The sequence below is a fragment of the Zalophus californianus genome, chromosome 16 (assembly GCF_009762305.2).
Source record: "Zalophus californianus isolate mZalCal1 chromosome 16, mZalCal1.pri.v2, whole genome shotgun sequence".
Taxonomy (NCBI): Eukaryota; Metazoa; Chordata; class Mammalia; order Carnivora; family Otariidae; genus Zalophus; species Zalophus californianus.
The window spans coordinates 17303305-17322303 of NC_045610.1; the positions used below are offsets into that span (position 1 = coordinate 17303305).

Here is an 18999-nt window from a genome sequence, read left to right on the forward strand (position 1 = left end):
TATTTGTTGAATGGGATGAGTATCTACTAAAATAAGCACCTGTACTTCAAAGGAGAAAAATCTCATGAAACTCAAGGTAAATTAGATAAAAATACCAGGTGTGCCTAATTCAGGCCTCTCGTTCCTATTGTGTGAAAAAGCTACTTAATGTAAAGAAGCAGCCTGACCTGAGTATAAGCTGAACATGTGATATTTGGTTCCTATATATCACTGTCACTTGTCCAAAGTTTAACTGGTATCTCATCACAAGCTCACAGATCACACTCTTTTGGATCTTCCATATCATCTTCTGGAGTTACTTAATTTCAAGATTTGTCACCAGGCTATAAACCCTTCATATTTATACCCAAACTATACTTGCTAGGAACCTGGCTAAGCATTCATTTTAAAAAGAAAGAAAGAAAGAGAAAGAAAAGAAAAGAAAAGAAAGGGAAAGGAAAGAAAAGAAAAAGGAACTACTCTGAAAATAACCCCACTCCATCTTGGGAAGCCATCTTCGAAACAAGTTTTCCTTGTGCTCACCTCATCTACTCAACAAAAATAGTGGTGGAGCTGTCTTCCTCCCTCTTGGATTCTTGCATATAGCTCTGCATCTGGAATTCAGGCCCAGCCTTCCAGTGTGGATAAGCTGTTGCAATCTTGATTTGATTCTCCTGAACTCTGGAATCACTAGTAGAGCACACAGTGCTCGGTGTTGAGTAACACAGGCCAGCAAGTACAGTGCAGAGCACTAGACACAGCCCACCTAGGGAACGGTCTTCGTTAGCCCTGCAGTGACTCTGATAGCAAAAGCTTGGTATTCCTCATGTTGTTTTCAGTGCATTTTCATGATGTCCCTCCCCCTCCCGACACCCCCAGTCACTTGCAGTTGTATTAGAGCACTCACTAAAAATTCATATTCAACATTTGTTTTAAGTGACAATACATTCATATGTATTGTTTCACTTTAAAATATTTATGATAACCCTATGAAGGTAGGTTTTGTTAACTGCATTTTAAGGTGAAGAAATTAAGGCTGAGAAAGGGTAAATAACTTGACAAAAGGAATTGAAATACTGAAAAGGATCAAATCCAGATATTTTGACAAAGTATAACTGCCCAATAAGTGGTCGTTATTATGTTTGGTGATGTTATATACGTTTTCTAATTTAACCTTCAAAAACAGCCCAATCAAGAAGGTATTTTTATTCAGTTTTATAGATGGGGAAACTGGAATACAAAGCAATTAAATAATTTGCCTAAAATTATATAGTTAGTGCCAGAGCCCAGGTTCCAGAGCCTGTGCTCTCAACCATACTTTGCTGTTCTACTGTTTGCTGTGCATACTTTGCATGTTCACATGTCTGAGATTCCTTCTGTACAATGCTGCTTTTCTGTATACATTGGCAGGGAGAGGGTGTCAGAGCCTTTGGGAGACTGGATGGAAGGGGAAAATGGTTTACAGCAGCCTTAAGGAGAGAAAGTGGCAGAGATCTGGGGTAGATTACAGTTATCCAGAGGTGTGGTATGATAGATACACAATTTCCCAATTGGTGTTCAATAAATCTACATAAACCTCAGAGTTAAATTGGAGCAAATTATATTCAGAGGTCTTCAGCAACCAGCAATAGTTCTTGGCATTAGAAATGATTTTTGGAGTTGAGTTGGATGCTGGGACCTTGGGGTGAAACCTGCCAATCACAGGTCAGCAGCAATCACCTGGATTTTTTAGACAGTGGCCATTTTTGAGATACAAGGAGCTCAGTTAGTAAGTTTTCTTTATTAAATACATAAGGACCTGACTAACCACCTGTTTGATACAGCTCCAGAGCACATACATTAGATTGATAGTTATATGATAGAAATTCCTCCATTCTAACACACCAGAATTTAGAGTTTAGGGGCTTTATCCATTGTGTTGAAAGAGTTAATAAAGAATTGCTTCCTAGAATAACAGGAATTAACCTATGGACTATTTCTTGTCTTGCAGTAGCACTTGTACCATGGGCTTAGTCCTGCCCCTCTGGAGTGATACCCTAATTCATTTGGATGGTGATGGGTAAGAGCTTTCCCTTTTTATTCTCCTACAGAAAGCCAAGGGGTGGGGTTCCATCTTAGTGCCCATTCATTAAGCTGAATGGGAGGCCCAGTGTGCCCAAGTGAACTGTCATGTCAGCAACTCAGTGAGTCCTTTTAAACTCCTGTTTTGTAAAGTAGAGTAAAAATACAACTTGCCAGGGCCTCTCACTTCTGTTCTTCTAGGCCGACTATGGTAAGAATCCAAACAAAGAAAAACTAGTTTGTTGGCTCACTCTTTAATCTGAGCATGTGGGGACTGTTGCAATGCTCTCCCAGAGGATGATATGTTCTGTTTCAAATAACCTCTTGCTGCCTCTGCCAGCTGTCAGCCTACAGTATAACCCCTTTCCTGTGCCAGTTCCTTCCAGTGACCCTCCACCCCCACCTCCTGGTGTTTTTAGACTGTGTCCCCAAGAGACCAAGATGTTTGCTCCAGTTTGTAAAACCAGGGTCAGGTTTACTAAGAACCCACAAGACTTCCAAATAGAAATATATAGCAGACCAGTTTGTCTGTAGCTACAGCTGGAAAACTATGTAATTCCCTAACTCCAGTGTGGGAGTCTATTCATTTTGCTTGGTAGATAAAATCAGACAATTTGCTGAAGCTTTTCAGTCAAGTCCTGTACTCTGACTTCTACATGAAGTGCCTGATGATTTCTTCCAAATGAGCCAGCAGTTGCTAGCCTGAGAAATAACCTTGAAAACTCACAATTGAAATAACCTACTCTCATTTGTGGATTTTTATCTCATTTTTTTTCCTTAGTGGGTTCAGTGTATCAACGGATAACAGAGTGCACATATTCAAACCTGTATCTGTACAGGCAATGTGGTAAGAGGAATTTTAATGTCTCTGTGAAAGGTGTTTTTTTTCTATGAAAGTTTTTAAATATATTTTTGGGGCAATATTTTGTGAGCAGTAGTATTAGAAATAGTATAGTTCTCTATGAAGATGCTGTATGATCTATTTGTGTGTTTAAGATTTTCTGTGATCTGTTTGTGTGGCCCTCATAGTTAAAGATGACCTAGGAGTTCATTTTTCATATTATCATAGTGGAAGGCCCTAAGCATTGGTGAACAAGTGAAATTCAGAGGTGTTCTTAGACTCTGGAAGATACTTAATGAATCAGATTGCTGGTTGGAACAGTCTTATATGGGTATACTGACTAAGTTAGCAGCAGTCTAGAGCCAAATCTAGAACATCACACTACTACAGTGCATTGGTGTTCAGTTTCTTAGGGTAATCAGGGATATTATTAATAGATAAGTTTCCATTAAAATTGCTAATGACTGTTTGCAAGACTGCATAATGCAAATAAAGCCTAAACATTATAGATGTTAATAATCATCAGCTGGTGTACTAACACTTTGGAGCTACTTAACTATATGTCAGACATTGTGCTTTACATGGATTATATCTAATCATCACCAACAACTCCCCCAAAATAATATTATTAGTTCCTTATTATTGATGAGAAAGCTGAAGTTTTGGAGAGGTTGCATACCTGGCCTGAGAACATCTTTTCCATTTTGGAGGAATAGACTCTTACTCTCTTATTCTAGATTATCTAGAAAAATGATCTAATGTAACGAGGGAATGGTGTGACTGTAAGTTTCAGAGTCTGTCCCTAAGCTAGAGATTTGAATTTCAGTTTCTCATTCAGTTGCCTGTTCTGTAGTAGAAGTCCTCATGAGGAGCAGAATGGAGAGAACAAAAGCCAAGCAGGAAATAAAGGAGCCTGAAAAAAGACTCCAGGGAGCTCATTTGCCCTTGAATAACAGGATTGATAGGCTTGAGGTGGGTGCAGTCATAAAACAGAGTCAACTGAACTTAAGAGTCTTATCGTTTCATGCAGTAATTGAGGTGGGACAGAGTTACACGTCATGTGTTTAAACCAGATTTTTAGATTTAGGGCACATTTCACAGATAAATTTCTCATGGAAAACTTTTACCTTCTTTGACTAAGCCTCCTTTAAGGGCAACTGACCTATCTATTCTTAGGTACCAAGTAAAACCAAACAGCATAAGTCCCATAAATGAGTGTTTTAAGAAGGAGTACAAAGCAGTCTTAATTCTTAAGACAATGAAGGAAGATTCAAGTAATAACCTAGTTCAGTCTTTGATGTTCTAAGCAAACTGACTAGTCTTACTTCTGTTAGCTTATTGCAGAATAAACTTTTTGGTGTACCATCTGGGCAGTAGTGAACTGAAAGTCACAGGAAAAATGATCTATGGATCAAAACGGCATTTAAACCAGGTGTTGCCTTCACAGGAAGGTAGTTACTGTAGCCTCCTGCTCCTATATGCAGCTGAAGTATCTGAGGTGGCTAAGCCTTGAGTATATTTTAGGGTACTTGCCCCAGACACATGTGGCATATGCTTTTGAAGCACGAGTTTCCTGGATGAAGACAACATGCATTGAATATCCTGTACGTTGCACTTAGCTGGCCCTTACCTTTAAATCTATGTAGTGAAACTGAAATTCACAGAGAATTCTCTGAGAATTTGATAAACTTCTCTGAGAATTTGGCTTACTTTGAGTAATAGAAAGCATTTTAAAAGATTCTGCAACTTTGTTTTTTAAGGAAAAATGTTTCCCTGATAAAAATGGACTGAAATGTTTTTCCCTTATCAAATTGGTAATTATCTTATTTTTAATTTACATTATACGGGGTTGACAAGGATTCAGGGAACAGACATTGTCATTTACTATTGGTGGGAAAATAAACTGGAACAACCTTTCTTGAGAATGATTTGCCATTACGCTTTACCATTCTGCATGCCCTTTTGACCCAGTAATTCCACTTCTAAGAATTTATCCTAAGGTAATAATTGTGGGTATGTGCAAAAATTTTAACCATAAGAATGTTTGTCAGTGTTGTAATAATAGCAAAAACTGGAAAACAATTTAAATGTCTGAAAAATAAGAATTAGTTAAATTATGGTGCATCCATGTTATTAAATATAATACAACCATTAAAATAATCTAGTTGAAGAATATTGATGTAGATGCTGACAAGAAGGTGTAAACTAAAATCAAGTTTAAATTGTATGTAGAGGGGCACCTGGGTAGCTTAGTCGTTTCTTGATTTTGGCTCAGGTCATGAGATCAAGTCCTGAGTCAGGCTGTGCACTCAGTGGGGGGGTCTGCTTGAAGAGTCTCTTTCTCCCTCTGCCACTCCCCCTGCTCTCTCTCTCTCTCTGTCTCTCTCTCTCTCTAAAATAAACAAATAAATCTTTTTTTTTTTTTTGACAGAGACAATGCGAGAGAGGAAACACAAGCAGGGGGAGTGGGAGAGGGAGAAGCAGGCTCCCCGCTGAGCAAGGGACCCCACCAATGCAGGGCTCAATCCCAGGACCCTGAGATCATGACCTGAGCTGAAGGCAGACGCTTAACAGCTGAGCCACCCAGGCGCCCCATAAATAAATCTTTTTAAAAAATAAAGAAAAATAAAATGTGTGTAGAATGTGGTCATATCGTTATTATAGATCTATGCATAGACAAAAAGACTGGAAAGATCTATACTAAAACTTTAATAACAGTGGTTATTTCCCAGTGGTCAGACTACAGGATATTTCTGCCTTTTACTTAAGGTCCCTAAATTTTCTAAAGTTAGCATGGATCACTTTTGTTATGGGGGAAAAAATTAAACAGTATTCTTAAAAGAAAAATGTAAATGGATTGCCTATAGAATTCTCTCATAATGCCCTCTTCCCGTAGGAGACATTAGCTTTTAGCTAATAAGACATTTCATTTAACAAATACTAACTGTGCTCCAACTATGAACAGTAATGAACTGGGCATTCTTATAGGCACTTGAGATATATCAGTAAACAAAATGTAGAAAGATCCTTGCTCTTATGTAACTTAATTTCCTAGCATTTCTGGTTTTAGCTTTTCCCAAGTATATAACTAAAAAGGTTCTTCTCAAATAAAATAAAAGTAAAAAAAAAAAAAAAAGTACTTTCAGTTTTGTTTACCCTTCTTGGGTTCCTGAGTTCATGGTCAGAGATTTAATTAGTATAACCAGAGCTATTCTTAGAAAGTGGCTCAAGTGTATGAATAAATGGTTTAAAGAGACTGGGAGACTAAAGCAGTAAGGATAATAAATGTCATTAGATTAGTACTTCCTGGGCATGAAAGGACATGTCCTCAAGGCTTAGGGACATCTATCTATGTGATCTTTGTGGACCCTCTAAGAATCATAGGAAATGTATGCAGTAAGATGATTCTGTGCCAAGGGAAACAAATATTTATATAGTAAATAGCTGAGCTCTTTAGTTCTGTAGTAATACAGCATACCTACAGTATGGTTCCAACTACAGGATCATGAGCTCCATAGGTACCCAGACCTATTTTTCACTGGTGGGTTGTCAATTCTCCTGCCCCTCTCTACCCCCAACCTTAATAATGCATTGGCAAGAAGTGTCTAACTAATTGCTGTGAATAGATAATATAGTATAAGCGGAATCAGAGAATCTTAAATTCCAGGGAATAGATAGATTCTCCAGAGGCCAAATTCTATAGGATTTAAAAATTGAAAGATACACATGGATTATTGGCTTTTTGGTGTCCCCACAGTTCTACAGTGCTCATTTCCCAGCGTATCTTTCAGGTCTGCACTACAGAGTTTACACAAGGCTTGTGAAGTGGCCAGAATGCATAACTACTACCCAGGCAGCCTGTTTCTCACCTGGGTGAGTTATTACGAGAGCCACATCAACTCAGATCAGTCGTCAGTCAATGAATGGAATGCTATGCAGGATGTGCAGTCCCACCGGCCTGACTCTCCAGCTCTCTTCACAGACATGTAAGTCACCTTACTCAGGGTCACGGAAGTGTTCTTCGTTGTATCCTAGGAGGTGTAAGCAACATGTTCCCCCCTAATCTCTCCTCTTGGAGAATTAATTTCATCCAGTGATATTAGTCAATGTCTACACTACACAACTGCCACACAAAGAACCCTATTCTTTCTGCTGTCTGCAAAGGCCTAAAGAGTTTCATTCCTGGGCACAATGGAATCTCCATAGTAAAGAACTGCAATACCATAAAATCCCATTCAGATTCCACTAATTTGACATTTGAGTTTAAAAGGAGTTAGGCTGAAGTCTGCCTCTGCATTATCTGTGAAAGAAGCATTTGGTAAGCAAATTAATGACACAGAGAAGGTTTTTGTTGTTTTGTTTTAAGATTCTATTTTTAAGTAATCTCTACACCCAATGTGGGGCTCGAACTTACAACCCCTAGATCAAGGGTCACATGCTCTACTGAGTGAGCCAGCCAAGCGCCGCAACATATAGAGAAGGTTTTAAAGGAATGTTTCCAATACTTAAGAAAACCAGATGCTTCCAGTCAATTTAAAAGACTGCCTAGGTTGCTGTGCTAATTTTAAACTGATTTCTGTCCACATATTTTAAAAAATAACTTATAATTCAAGTGTTTGACTCAGCCCCACCATTGTCTTGTTGGGTCTTTGTCAGTGAGATTTTATTAAATCTCCCTGGTATACTGTGAGTTGATAAAAGCCTGAGGTGGAGTTGATATTTATTTCCTTTTTAGGTCTGTGTGTTGAAACTTATGTGACTATTTCGGAAATTAATCAGGATGTTTATTTTGCTCTGAATTGATCTTTCTGCAGTTCCAAGGTATTCTACAGCTGGAAAAGAAGAGTAGCTACTTACTATCTGACCATACAAACCTTCACCTTCAGATTCCTAAATTGATACCAAAACAGTTAATGGTTTTTTGGGGTTTTTGTTTTGTTTTAAGAAAATGCTTAGTTTAGATAATAGTGTAAACTTATTTTTACTAGAAAAGGTGAAATTTCCAAGAATTGTGTGAACAGAGCAGGCAAAAAAGCAATGGAAGCTTTTTGAACAGGGTGTTACTGATACTAGGACCTCCTTTTCATTAGCCCTAGTCCTTTGAAGATCCCACAGTAACTGAAAAGATAAGGATTAGTCCGGCTTTCAGAATCTTGGAAAATGTTACTGATTTCATGCCTTATAGCTGGCTGATGGGTATCAAGGGAATGGATGTCTCATCTGGCTCAAAAATGGACATTCCAAACCAGACTTACATGAGAGAGAGAAAACCCTTCTTTTCATTTCTCATGATTTTATTAGAGAAAATTTGAATATTACATCAGAAAGAAAGAAAAGGAAAGGAAATTGGCCGTAATCCGTCTCTATCCCCAAGCAAAAAGAATAATGTAAAGTGTAGCCCCAAGCACATGGTAGAAGCTCATTAAACATTAGCTCTTAGTATGTACCATATAACCCCAATTTTAAGATATATTTACTAACCAAATGTCTGTCACAGAAAGAGAGACTGAAAAGCTGTAGGTCGTAATATTGATAATGATTATCTCTGATGCAGGGATTTTCAGTGATTTTTATTTTTCTTCGTGTTTTTATGTATTTTCCAAATTTTTCTCTAGTGAAATCCAAGCAAGAAAGTGTATTTGTGTTGTAATTTTTTTCCATTCCCTCCTCCTCCCTAAACTGACTAGAAAAGCCTAAAAAAGAATGCTGAGCATACAGGGAAAATGTGTGCCAAAATGGATTTGGGTGCTCTACTGCAAATAAAGTTTATATTTTGAAATACAAGGAAGGGGGAAAAAGGGAATATACGTGTATAGTGCCTCCAGTGCACGTCAGATATTATGCCAAGCACTTCATACATGGTACCTCATTTGATCCTCATAAGACCCTCATGAGTCAGTATGATTATTATCCTCATTTTATAGAAAAAGAAACCCGCTCAGAGAAGGGAAGGAATTTGTTCAAGGTTGTACCACTGGGAAGTAGCAGGGCTGGGATTAAAACCCAGGTGTGTCTGCTCCCAAACCACTCTGCCTCAAAGAAGTATTATAAAGGATTAGGAGAAAGATTGCTAACTAGGGAATCTAACTCATGCACATAGATGGTAAAATTTGTTTTTATCAATAATTTTAATGGAAGACTGAAATGTATAACTTTCTACCATTAGCTAGTCCAGGAAAAGTGGTGAGGAGCATGATTAAGAATTTTAATCCTGGTCAAGACAGGGATGCCTTGGCGGATAGGGAAAAGGCACAGGCATTGTCTGTATTCTGCAGGGTTCATAAGAAACTACGAGCCCAAGTGGTGGGGAGCCCCAAGGTTGTGAGGTCAGAGCAGCCATCTTTGGAGATTACTGAAGCTATTTTTACAGCCAGTGATAAGGCCGTAGGCAGCAAGGGCAGGCAGGATGCCTGATGGCTTAGTCCATTTCCATCTCCAAATAAGGAGGTACAGAGCAGATACCTTTTTTGAGTAGGTAAGAGGGAAGATGAGACAGAAAGTGCTCTTTGTCAGTCTCATGCAAATTCTGCATCATATGAAATAATGCTTTTAGAGAGAAGCATCCAGTTATGTTGAACCAATACCTTTCTAGTAATTGGAGAGTCAGCTTCCTAGTTTAATTCCTATTAAAGTTCCAAGGGTAATTTTATTTTAAGAGTCAGAAGATTAAGGGAAGCAACATAATCCTTCAGGTAGAGTGTTAGGCTGGGCTGAGAATGCTGGTTCTCCTGCATTGTGATCTTTGGCATGTCATTTAACCTTTTAGCTGTTTATTTCCTTTATCTGTAAAATGGGGATAAGAGTTTCACAGAGATGTTGTGAGAGCTTTTATGAAAAGAAACACATTTTGGATGAAAGTACTCTTGGTAGTTAATCCTTGAAAACCCTCTTTGGAGTGAATTTGCCTCAATGAAGAAGACAGAAATCATTCTTTCATCTTTCCTGTTTTCTAGAATGATAGCAATGAATGGTCAGCATTAAGTGGTGTTTTAAGCTACAGAAGACCTCGTTCTGTAGTGGGTCACACCACTGTTCTACCCAGCTTGGTATTCTAGCTCAGCAAGGGGTAGTCAGGGGTACTTGATGAAATACGGCTTTGATTCTGCATTAAAGTAGTACACAGTATAGCTTATTGTCTTTATTCCTATAGATGTATGTGGATATTTAAGGGCTTTTAGACATGTACAACCTCTTCAAGTAATAATTTCTACACATTTACATTCTATACATTGTGAAAAGAAACTTTTTTAAATACTTTTTTTTTTTTTGCCATGCCCCCAGAATATAAATGTTCGAGGGTAATAGAAGGAAGGTCTGCCAATTTGAAGACATAAACAAATGGCACATTCATTAACCTAGTCAAATTCCTGCCTAAGAAAAATCACCATTTCTCTCTTCTCAGACCAACTGAACGTGAGCGAACAGAAAGATTAATTAAAACCAAATTAAGGGAGATAATGATGCAGAAGGATTTGGAGAATATCACATCCAAAGAGGTAAGAGACCTTGAGTTCTCCCTGTTCCAAGGCTAGGAGTGTGGGATAACAGTAGGTATAGGGTTAGAAATCATGAGTGATTGAAAGCACAGAGATACTTTTCAGAGATTAGTAAAATGTGTCCTCTTTGTTTCAGATACGAACTGAGTTGGAAATGCAAATGGTGTGCAACCTACGAGAATTCAAGGAATTTATAGATAATGAAATGATAGTGATCCTTGGTCAAATGGATAGCCCTACACAGATATTTGAGCATGTATTCTTGGTAAGTCTCAGGGCCACTCTAAGTGATGTGCTGAATCTAGTCCATACCAGCTCTGGAGGAGCAACTGTTAAATTTTAGTATATTTAAATAAAATGTAACTTAAAAACAAAGGTAGTAAATACTCAAACCTCATCACTTCCTAGTTTTTTACTGTTATCTGTGCTCTTAGGTTATTTACATCTGTTCTATGGTGGAAATGTTAGATAATGGTGTGCTGCTCATCTCTTCCCAATTCCTCATTCAGTGACATCAAGCTGGTAGATTGAAATTGACTGGTGCGAAAATTTACACCAAGGAAGTAGGCAAATGCTACAAATCAGGCCCTTTTTCCCCCCAGAGATTGTTAAATATCTCATCTGTTCTTCATGACAGTCAAAAGTCAAAAACAGACCAGTCCACAATAGCTTTATACAGTGGATACAGATAGAATGATACTTTGAGGTCACTCTTTCAGATTTGCCAAATTTGTGTAAGGTCAGATATATCTGAGCAGAGCAGGTGGGGACTACTTAGGACTGAGAGACTATTGGACTTTTTGAATATTTGGAACTTTATAGCTACATTTTGAGTCCCCCAAATATTTTTGTGTTTGCTAAAATTTCAGTGACTTAAAATTGTTCTTCATGGTTTTTGAACATTCAGTGACCTGAAATTAACCCAAGGACACCTTTCTAATGTTTAGAAAGCTTCTAAAATCCCAAGACCTATTTTCCTTCCAAATATTAAAGAGTTTTAGTTTCCATCTGTACATGGCAGTGGGAATAGGTTAAAAAGGATAATTAGAATCAGTGGGAAATGTCAAAGCTTCGTTTTGTTTCCACTTCCCACACACTTTGACCAAAAATGCTAACAAGGAAATAAATTGATTGGTTTGAATTTCACTTCCTTTCTCTGGTGAGGACATTTGTGAAATGATTAGAAGCTGAGAAACAGGAGACAAGAGGAATAAATGCCCAGGAACTGACTAAATTGGATCATCTCACCCCTGAATATTCAAGAGCTTATAATCATCAAGCAGTCAGATTTTGTACCATTGAAGGCTTGTGCCCTGAATTAACTTTTTGACAGTCTAGAGTATGTGTGCTTGTAGAGTGATTCATAGTGCTGTATAGCTATGAAATTACTCATGAAAAGCTGTGAGCTGGAAAGGGAACTTTTTTTCCCATTACTTTAACTTGACCAATGTGTGTTGCCATTTCTGGGTGGAGATCATACTGCAAAACTATCATTGACCTTTCCCATTTGTAAAGCACTTGGCTTCTTCATCTTTTGTGTATACCTCCAAAAGTGTTCAAGTATTCCCTGCTGGTGTATTGTTGGAAAGAATTTTTGTGTAATCTATAGAAAACTTATGAGTCACTCATTCAAATGGACCCTGCCCCCAGCTGTTTCTGTGTAACATGACTAATTTTTATGAAGGGCAAGTTCCTGTAGCCAAAAATAGCTCATGTTAGAAAATGACCAGAGCTGTAAACTCGGAAGTCACTTTTGCATTAGCTTGCATTTTAATACCAGAAAGGATGTAGACATGATGAATATGAAATACAGTTAATATCTGACTGTTCAACCTGTTTAATTTGGGGCATACTTCCATGCACCTCTGGTGCCACCCCCTTCAAGAACTACCTTCTCTTTCCTGCCTCCTGAAATGATATATTTTAGGACATAGAAATTTTAGTGGTATTCTTAGCAGAAAAAACAATCCACTTCTCCCCAGATTAGAGTCTCTAATCAACTACAAATGCATTTGAGTGTTTGTACCAGGATATTCATCCTATTAATTCATGATTATGGGCATATTCTGTCTTGGTTTTTTACTTATTACAAAAATAATTCATGTTCATTATAGAAAGCTTAGACAATTTAATTTTTTTAGTGAGCTACACGAAGTCCATTCCTTTCTATTTATTTTTTGATTGAAGTATAATTAACATACAACGTTATATTAGTTTCAGGTGTGCAGCATGATGATTCAACAATTTTATACATTACTCAGTGCTCATCACAGTTAAGTGTAGTCACCATACAATGTTATTACAATATTATTGACTGTATTCCCTATCCTGTACATTTCCATCTCTGTAATTTATTAATTTCGTGGTTGGAAGTTTGTAACTCTTAATCCCCTTTATCTGTTTACCCACCCACCACCCCCAGCTTTCCTCTGGCGGCCACCGATTTGTTTTCTGTATAGAGTCTGGTTTTATTTGTTGATTTTTTTATATTTCACGTACAAGTGAAATCATACGGTATTTTTCTTTCTCTGACTTATTTCACTTAGCACGATTACTGACATATTCTTCTGTCTTGGGTTTTTTATTTATTACAAAAATAATTCATTGTAGAAAGCTTAGACAATTTCAAAAGACAGTAACATTTAATCGTCAGCAGAAGAGATAAGCATTGATATCTTATATAATATTCCAGTCTTTTTTACTTTTTTTTTTTTTTTTTTAAGATTTTACTTATGGGGCGCCTGGGTGGCTCAGTGGTTAAGCGTCTGCCTTCAGCTCAGGTCATGATCCCAGGGTCCTAGGATCAAGCCCTGCATCAGGCTCCCTGCTCCGCGGGAAGCCTGCTTCTCCCTCTCCCCCTCCCCCTGCTCGTGTTCCCTCTCTCGCTGTGTCTTTCTCTGTCAAATAAATAAGTAAAATCTTTTTTTTAAAAAAGGGTTTTTTTTATTTATTTGAGGGAGAGAAAGAGCATGAGAGGGGGAGGGTCAGAGGGAGAAGCAGACTCCCTGCGGAGCAGGGAGCCTGATGTGGGGCTCGATCCCAAGACCATCATGACCTGAGCCGAATGCAGATGCTTAACTGACTGAACCACCCAGGCACCCATCTGTTTTACTTTTTTAATATGTGTCTATATATTTTTGAAAAAGGGAAATCCTACTCAGCTTCAGATATAATTCTGTTTTCTAGAGAATGGACATGTTCTTTCCATTGTGAATATTTTTCTTATTTGGGAAAAATTTTCAAACTGGAGAATTCTGAAATTTAACTCTTATCCAACAAAATGAGTGCATGAACACTTCTTCATCAATGGCTTCCTCCCTTTGTTTGCACCACCATATCCTATATCCAAACCCCTATCTCTTCTCCAGTGAGTCTGTACTCTGCTGGCTTTCCTAGCAATTGACACGGAAAAAGAGGTCTTATCCAAGCTGCAAGCGGTGGTGTTAATTTTCTGCAAAGTCATTTCATCTTGTGCATAGCTGCCATGCCTGGAGTGCAAGCAGATTGTGTGAAGGGAGGCAGCAGGATTTTTCCCCTCCCTTTGGAAGAATGCTCAGCTCTGCAGTGCACTGCACAGAGATGTTTATTTAAAAAGGTGTCCAGCTGGTATGGAGAAGAAAAGTTTAAAGCATAGTTTAAAGAAAATCTGCAGCAAGAAGAGAGGATTGATTGGTTGGAAGCCAGGGTATTTCCAGAAAAAGTTCTTCCACACCCTTAAGAGTGTACCACTTCTCTGAGCTGGAAGCCTTTGCCCAACCAAGTCTCAATATCAACAGTTCTACTGGAGGTTGTCCAGTTTGGCTGAGAAAAAGCTAAGTGTGAACAGAGACCCTTTGCTGAAAAGCAGGCAGCTTTCTTAGTTGAACAAGGGAAACACAGGAATATTGGACACAACCAATAATTATGTTCATTAATAAAAAACTACCCAATTTTTATTGCTGATGTTATCTTTTTTAATATTTGACATTAAAGAATAATGTTTCCTTTTCAAAGAAAAATTAAGCCTCAAATTGGTAGTTACTTCTGTAGGTGCAGAGAATGGAGGATATGTAAATAGATCAGACTTAAATCAAATGGGCTATTTTAATTATTTATGATTTTGTCCATCAACTGAAGATGTGTAGCATGAACTTTTCTCAGAAGGAAAAATTAATAGAGCTCTTGTGCCTGGTTGCTGCCATGATATGACTCAGTATTGAGGCTGTAGGTATGATATGATGAAGAAGATATGGGGGCGCTTGCTGGCTCTGTCAGTAGAGCATGCGACTCTTCATCTCAGGGTCATGAGTTCAAGCCCTACATTGGGTGTGGAGCCTACTTTAAAAAATTAAAAGAAAGAAATTAGTCACACGGGTCTCTGGGCTATGGCACAGTGTAGGGGAACCAGGGTGAAAGATGGAAATGAACTTACTTAAAAATGTGTTATAGTCCCAAGATTTCATTTTACACTTCAGTAAGATGAGAATATGCTTTGCATAATTATATAGAACATAGTGAAAAACCCCATGGAATTGTGTCATTGTAAGCCTGAGAAGCATGGAGAGGGGAAAAAAAAAAAAGATTGAGTCTTTGGAGGGCCCAGGGGGCTAATATGCATAGCATTTATATTGAGGGCAGCAAAGTAATTACACCACGTTGACTCCAGTTCTTCCTTTCAGGCTGAACCTGAAGCAGCCCTAAGCACAGCCCGAGTCATGTTATACGGACTTCAATAAGTCAGTAGCCAAAGCTTTTAATTTATTTTGTTTCTGGATATGTACCATTTCAGATTGTCAGGTTGAATTTTCTCTGGACAGGTAGATGAACACCATGGACTTTTCCTATCACGTAAGGGTTATTTCCATCTAGCTGGACAAAGTTCCACAGAGGATTTAGACTTCTAAATTAAGTGAAGTGGTCACATTTCCCTGGCTACAATTTAGCCTCTCAACCCTTATTGCCTGGCTTCTGTCTCCTTGAAGTTCTTATAGTTCTTACCTCTTTCTTTGGTGTGGCAACTTGTTTTCAGAGGTTGAGCACAGAGCCTTCAGAACCTCCCATATTTTTTGAAAGCAAGTCAGCTGAGCCCAGGTCTGTAGAAAAGATCAGTTGTCCATCAGTTACTGTCCTTTTCCTAAATGGAACTTCACAGCATCCTTGATCTATATCTCTCAGTTCCACAGCCAAATTAAATAACATATCACTTGTATTGTGATGATAGTGCTTGCATAACACAGTTTTCAGATTGCTTCATTTACTTATTTGATCATTCATTTAATAAACATTTGTTGACTCTCTTTTTTGTGCCAGGCATGAGGCTAGATATTTGTGCAATCTGATCTGTTTCTATAAGGAGAGAGTAATGAACCATAACAAGTAGGTATTCATGGAAGGCCATTAGGATAGGCCATGGAAGGCCCCTGGATTAGACAATTAGAAGTGGTCATTAGTAACATTAGCAAGAGTGATGAGGGCAGAAATCACAGTGCTGTAGGTTGAGACATATGGGAAATGCGGAATCAGAGGAAGTATTAGATTATATTTCTATGAATCTTGGGAAGGGAAGAAAGTGTCTGGAAGAGAATTCAGGATGGAAGGAGGGTTTTTCCACTTTAATATGAGAGAAACTGGTTTGTTTGTTTGTTTTTTGGTCGGGGGCTAGGGGTTGGAATGGGAACTCATAAACAACAGGAACTTATTTCTTACAGTTCTTTGGCTAAAATCTGAGATCAGGGTACCTGCACAGTCCGGTGAGGACCATCTTCTGGGTCATAGACTTCTTTATACTTTCACATGGCAAAAGAGATCGGTAAAAACTTCCTATCTGTAATTTGAGAAGGTACCCATTTAGGTATATAGGACTAGGGTGGGAAGAGTGTTCCATTTTACAGATAAGGAAAGCAAAGACAGAGAGGTTAAGCAGTTTCCCCAGTGCCCCCACAGTAGAGTGGGAAGTTGGGACTTGAACCTGAGTCTTCTAATGCTAAATTCCATTTAATGCATAATTCTAAAATAGGTAAATTCCTACTTTTAAATGTTTGCCTTTTCAAAAGAGAATGAAGAGAGGGTCCAAAGATAGAAAATGGACCTGAGGGGGCTCCTGGGTGGCTCAGTCGGTTAAGCAGCTGCCTTCGGCTCAGGTCATGATCCCAGGGTCCTGGGATCAAGCTCCACGTTGGGCTCCCTGCTCAGCGAGAGCCTGTTTCTCCCTCTCCCTCTGCCGGCTGCTCTGCCTGCTTGTGCTCTCTGTCAAATAAATAAATAAAATCTTAAAAAAAAAAAGAAAGAAAATGGACCTGAAACATTGAAAAGTTGCTCACTTTTACTCTTAAGAAACATGCAAATTGAAATTACACTGAGATGCATTTCACACCTATCAAATTGGCAAAAATTCAAAAGCTTAACCACCCATTTTGTTGGCAAAGCTGTGGGGAAAGTGGCACTCTCATACATTGTTGGTGGGAATGCAGAATTGTTCATTCTCTGTGGAGGGGAATTTAGCAATGTCTGACAAAACTGTGCATTGGCCCTTGACCCAGCAACCTCGTTTCCACAAATATGAAACAACATTCATAGGAGACTAGTTGAATAAACTATTCTATCACTATCCAGTGAAGTGCTAATAGATGTAAGAAGGAATAAGGAAGATCTCTGTGAACTATGAGATGGAGTGGTTCTAAGGATATATTGTAAAGTGAAGCAAGTGAGGAACAAAAGTATATGTGTAGTATACTAGTTTTATGTAAGTAAGAAATGATAATAAGGATATATTGTTGTCGTTGTTGTTTTCAAAATAGAACATAGGTAGAATAAGCCAGAAACTAATGAAAATGGTTACCCTTAGGGATTAAAGTGGACTGAGTGAGACTTCAGGTTTACTTTTTAATAAACTTTTGACTTTCAATCTTATGAAAGTTTTGCATATTCAGAATCAAATGGAAAAAGCACACCCTAAAGTTGAATACAAACAGGAGCAAGTGAACCCAAATATATAGCAAATGGATAACTTCACAGAAGGAAATTAATTCGGGGCGCCTGGATGGCTCAGTAGGTTAAGTGAACTCAAGTGGCTTGAGTTCAGCTCAGGTTATAATTTCTGGGTCCTGGGATTGAGTCCCCCGTGGGCCTCCCTGCTCAGTGGGGAGTCTGCTTCTCCCTCTCCCTCTGTGCTCTCTTGCTCTCGCCCTCTCTCAAGTAAATAAATAAAATCTTTTTTTAAAAAATTATTTTAGGGGAGCCTGGGTGGCTCAGTCATTGGGCGTCTGCCTTCGGCTCAGGTCATGATCCCAGGGTCCTGGGATCGAGCCCCACATCGGGCTCCATGCTCAGCGGGAAGCCTGCTGCTCCCTCTCCCACTCCCCCTGCTTGTGTTCCTTCTCTCGCTGTGGCTCTCTCTGCCAAATAAATAAATAAAATATTTTTAAAAATTATTTTAAAAAGAAGGAAATTAAATAATTTTTGAGCATAATATTCTGATTGAACCTCTTCATGGGAAGAGAAAAAAAACTGCAAAGAAAATTTGAACCTAATAGGTTTGTAATTGGGAGCCTGGGTGGCTCAGTTGGTTAAGCAACTGCCTTCGGCTCAGGTCATGATCCTGGAGTTCCGGGATCGAATCCTGCATCAGGCTCCCTGCTCAGCAGGGAGTCTGCTTCTCCCTCTGACTCCCCCCTCTCGTGCTTTCTCTCGATCTCATTCTCTCTCTCAAATAAAGAAATAAAATCTTTAAAAAAAAAAAAAGGTTTGTAATTGGCTGTGATATTGGTGTAGTAATGTTGAAGTTGTTTTGTAAATAGAGTTAATGAGTTGTTGGAAACCAAGGTTATCACTGTGGAATGGGGAGATAAAAATGATGACAAAGGGACAAGAAAGAAAGGAAGAACCTTGTGTTAACTTTGAATTGGAGGTACCAGTGTAAATTCAATTTTTTTAGCCAAAGAACTATGAGAAATAAGTTTCTATTGTTTATGAGTTCCCATTCCAGCCCCCAGCCCCCGGCACAAAAAAAAAAAAAAAGTTTCTCCCATATTAAAGTGGAAAAACCCTCCTTCCATCTGAATTCTCTTCCAGACACTCCTTTCTTCCCTTCCCTTCCCAAGATTCATAGAAATATAATCTAATACTTCCTCTGATTCCTCATTTCCCATATGTCTCAACCTACAGCACTGTGATTTCTGCCCTCATCACTCTTGCTAATGTTACTAATGACCACTTCTAATTGTCTAATCCAGGGGCCTTCCATGAATACCTACCTGTTATGGTTCATTACTCTCTCCTTATAGAAACAGATCAGATTGCACAAATATCTAGCCTCATGCCTGGCACAAAAAAGAGAGTTAACAATATGGGGCTCAAACTCATGATCCTGAGGTCAAGACCTGAGCTGAGACAAAGAATTGGATGCTCAACTGACTGAGCCACCTGGGTGCTCCTGTAAATTCAATATTTTTTTTCAAGTATTTCCTAGATCTGTTCACTGAAAAGTTTAGAAGCAGTAACACCCAATATTTATGAGCATATCTAATTAATGTCCAGGTTTTGATTGCAAAATATCATTCTTTGCTAAAAGAAACCAGGGCTCCTTGGGGAAATCGCTAATTCCACTCACAAAGTGAATGTGGAACAACTTCTTATGCCAGAAAG

At 38.5% G+C, this 18999-nt stretch overlaps 1 protein-coding gene across 9 annotated transcripts in view; it reads left to right on the forward strand.

Annotated features, from left to right (window-relative positions):
* The window catches only part of SSH2 (slingshot protein phosphatase 2), a 242078-nt gene that overhangs the window by 193642 nt on the left and 29437 nt on the right, over positions 1–18999 (forward strand). For 6 of the 9 annotated variants that reach the window (XM_027624639.2, XM_027624641.2, XM_027624635.2 and 3 more), the window contains 5 exons: positions 1970–2038; positions 2822–2887; positions 6673–6867; positions 10284–10377; positions 10514–10642. In XM_027624639.2, the coding sequence (XP_027480440.1) occupies positions 1970–2038; positions 2822–2887; positions 6673–6867; positions 10284–10377; positions 10514–10642 (553 nt within the window). Of the gene's footprint in view, positions 1–1969; positions 2039–2821; positions 2888–4727; positions 5192–6672; positions 6868–10283; positions 10378–10513; positions 10643–18999 lie in introns of those variants that run through there. The other 3 variants (XM_027624644.2, XM_027624642.2, XM_027624637.2) reach the window with 2 other exon arrangements.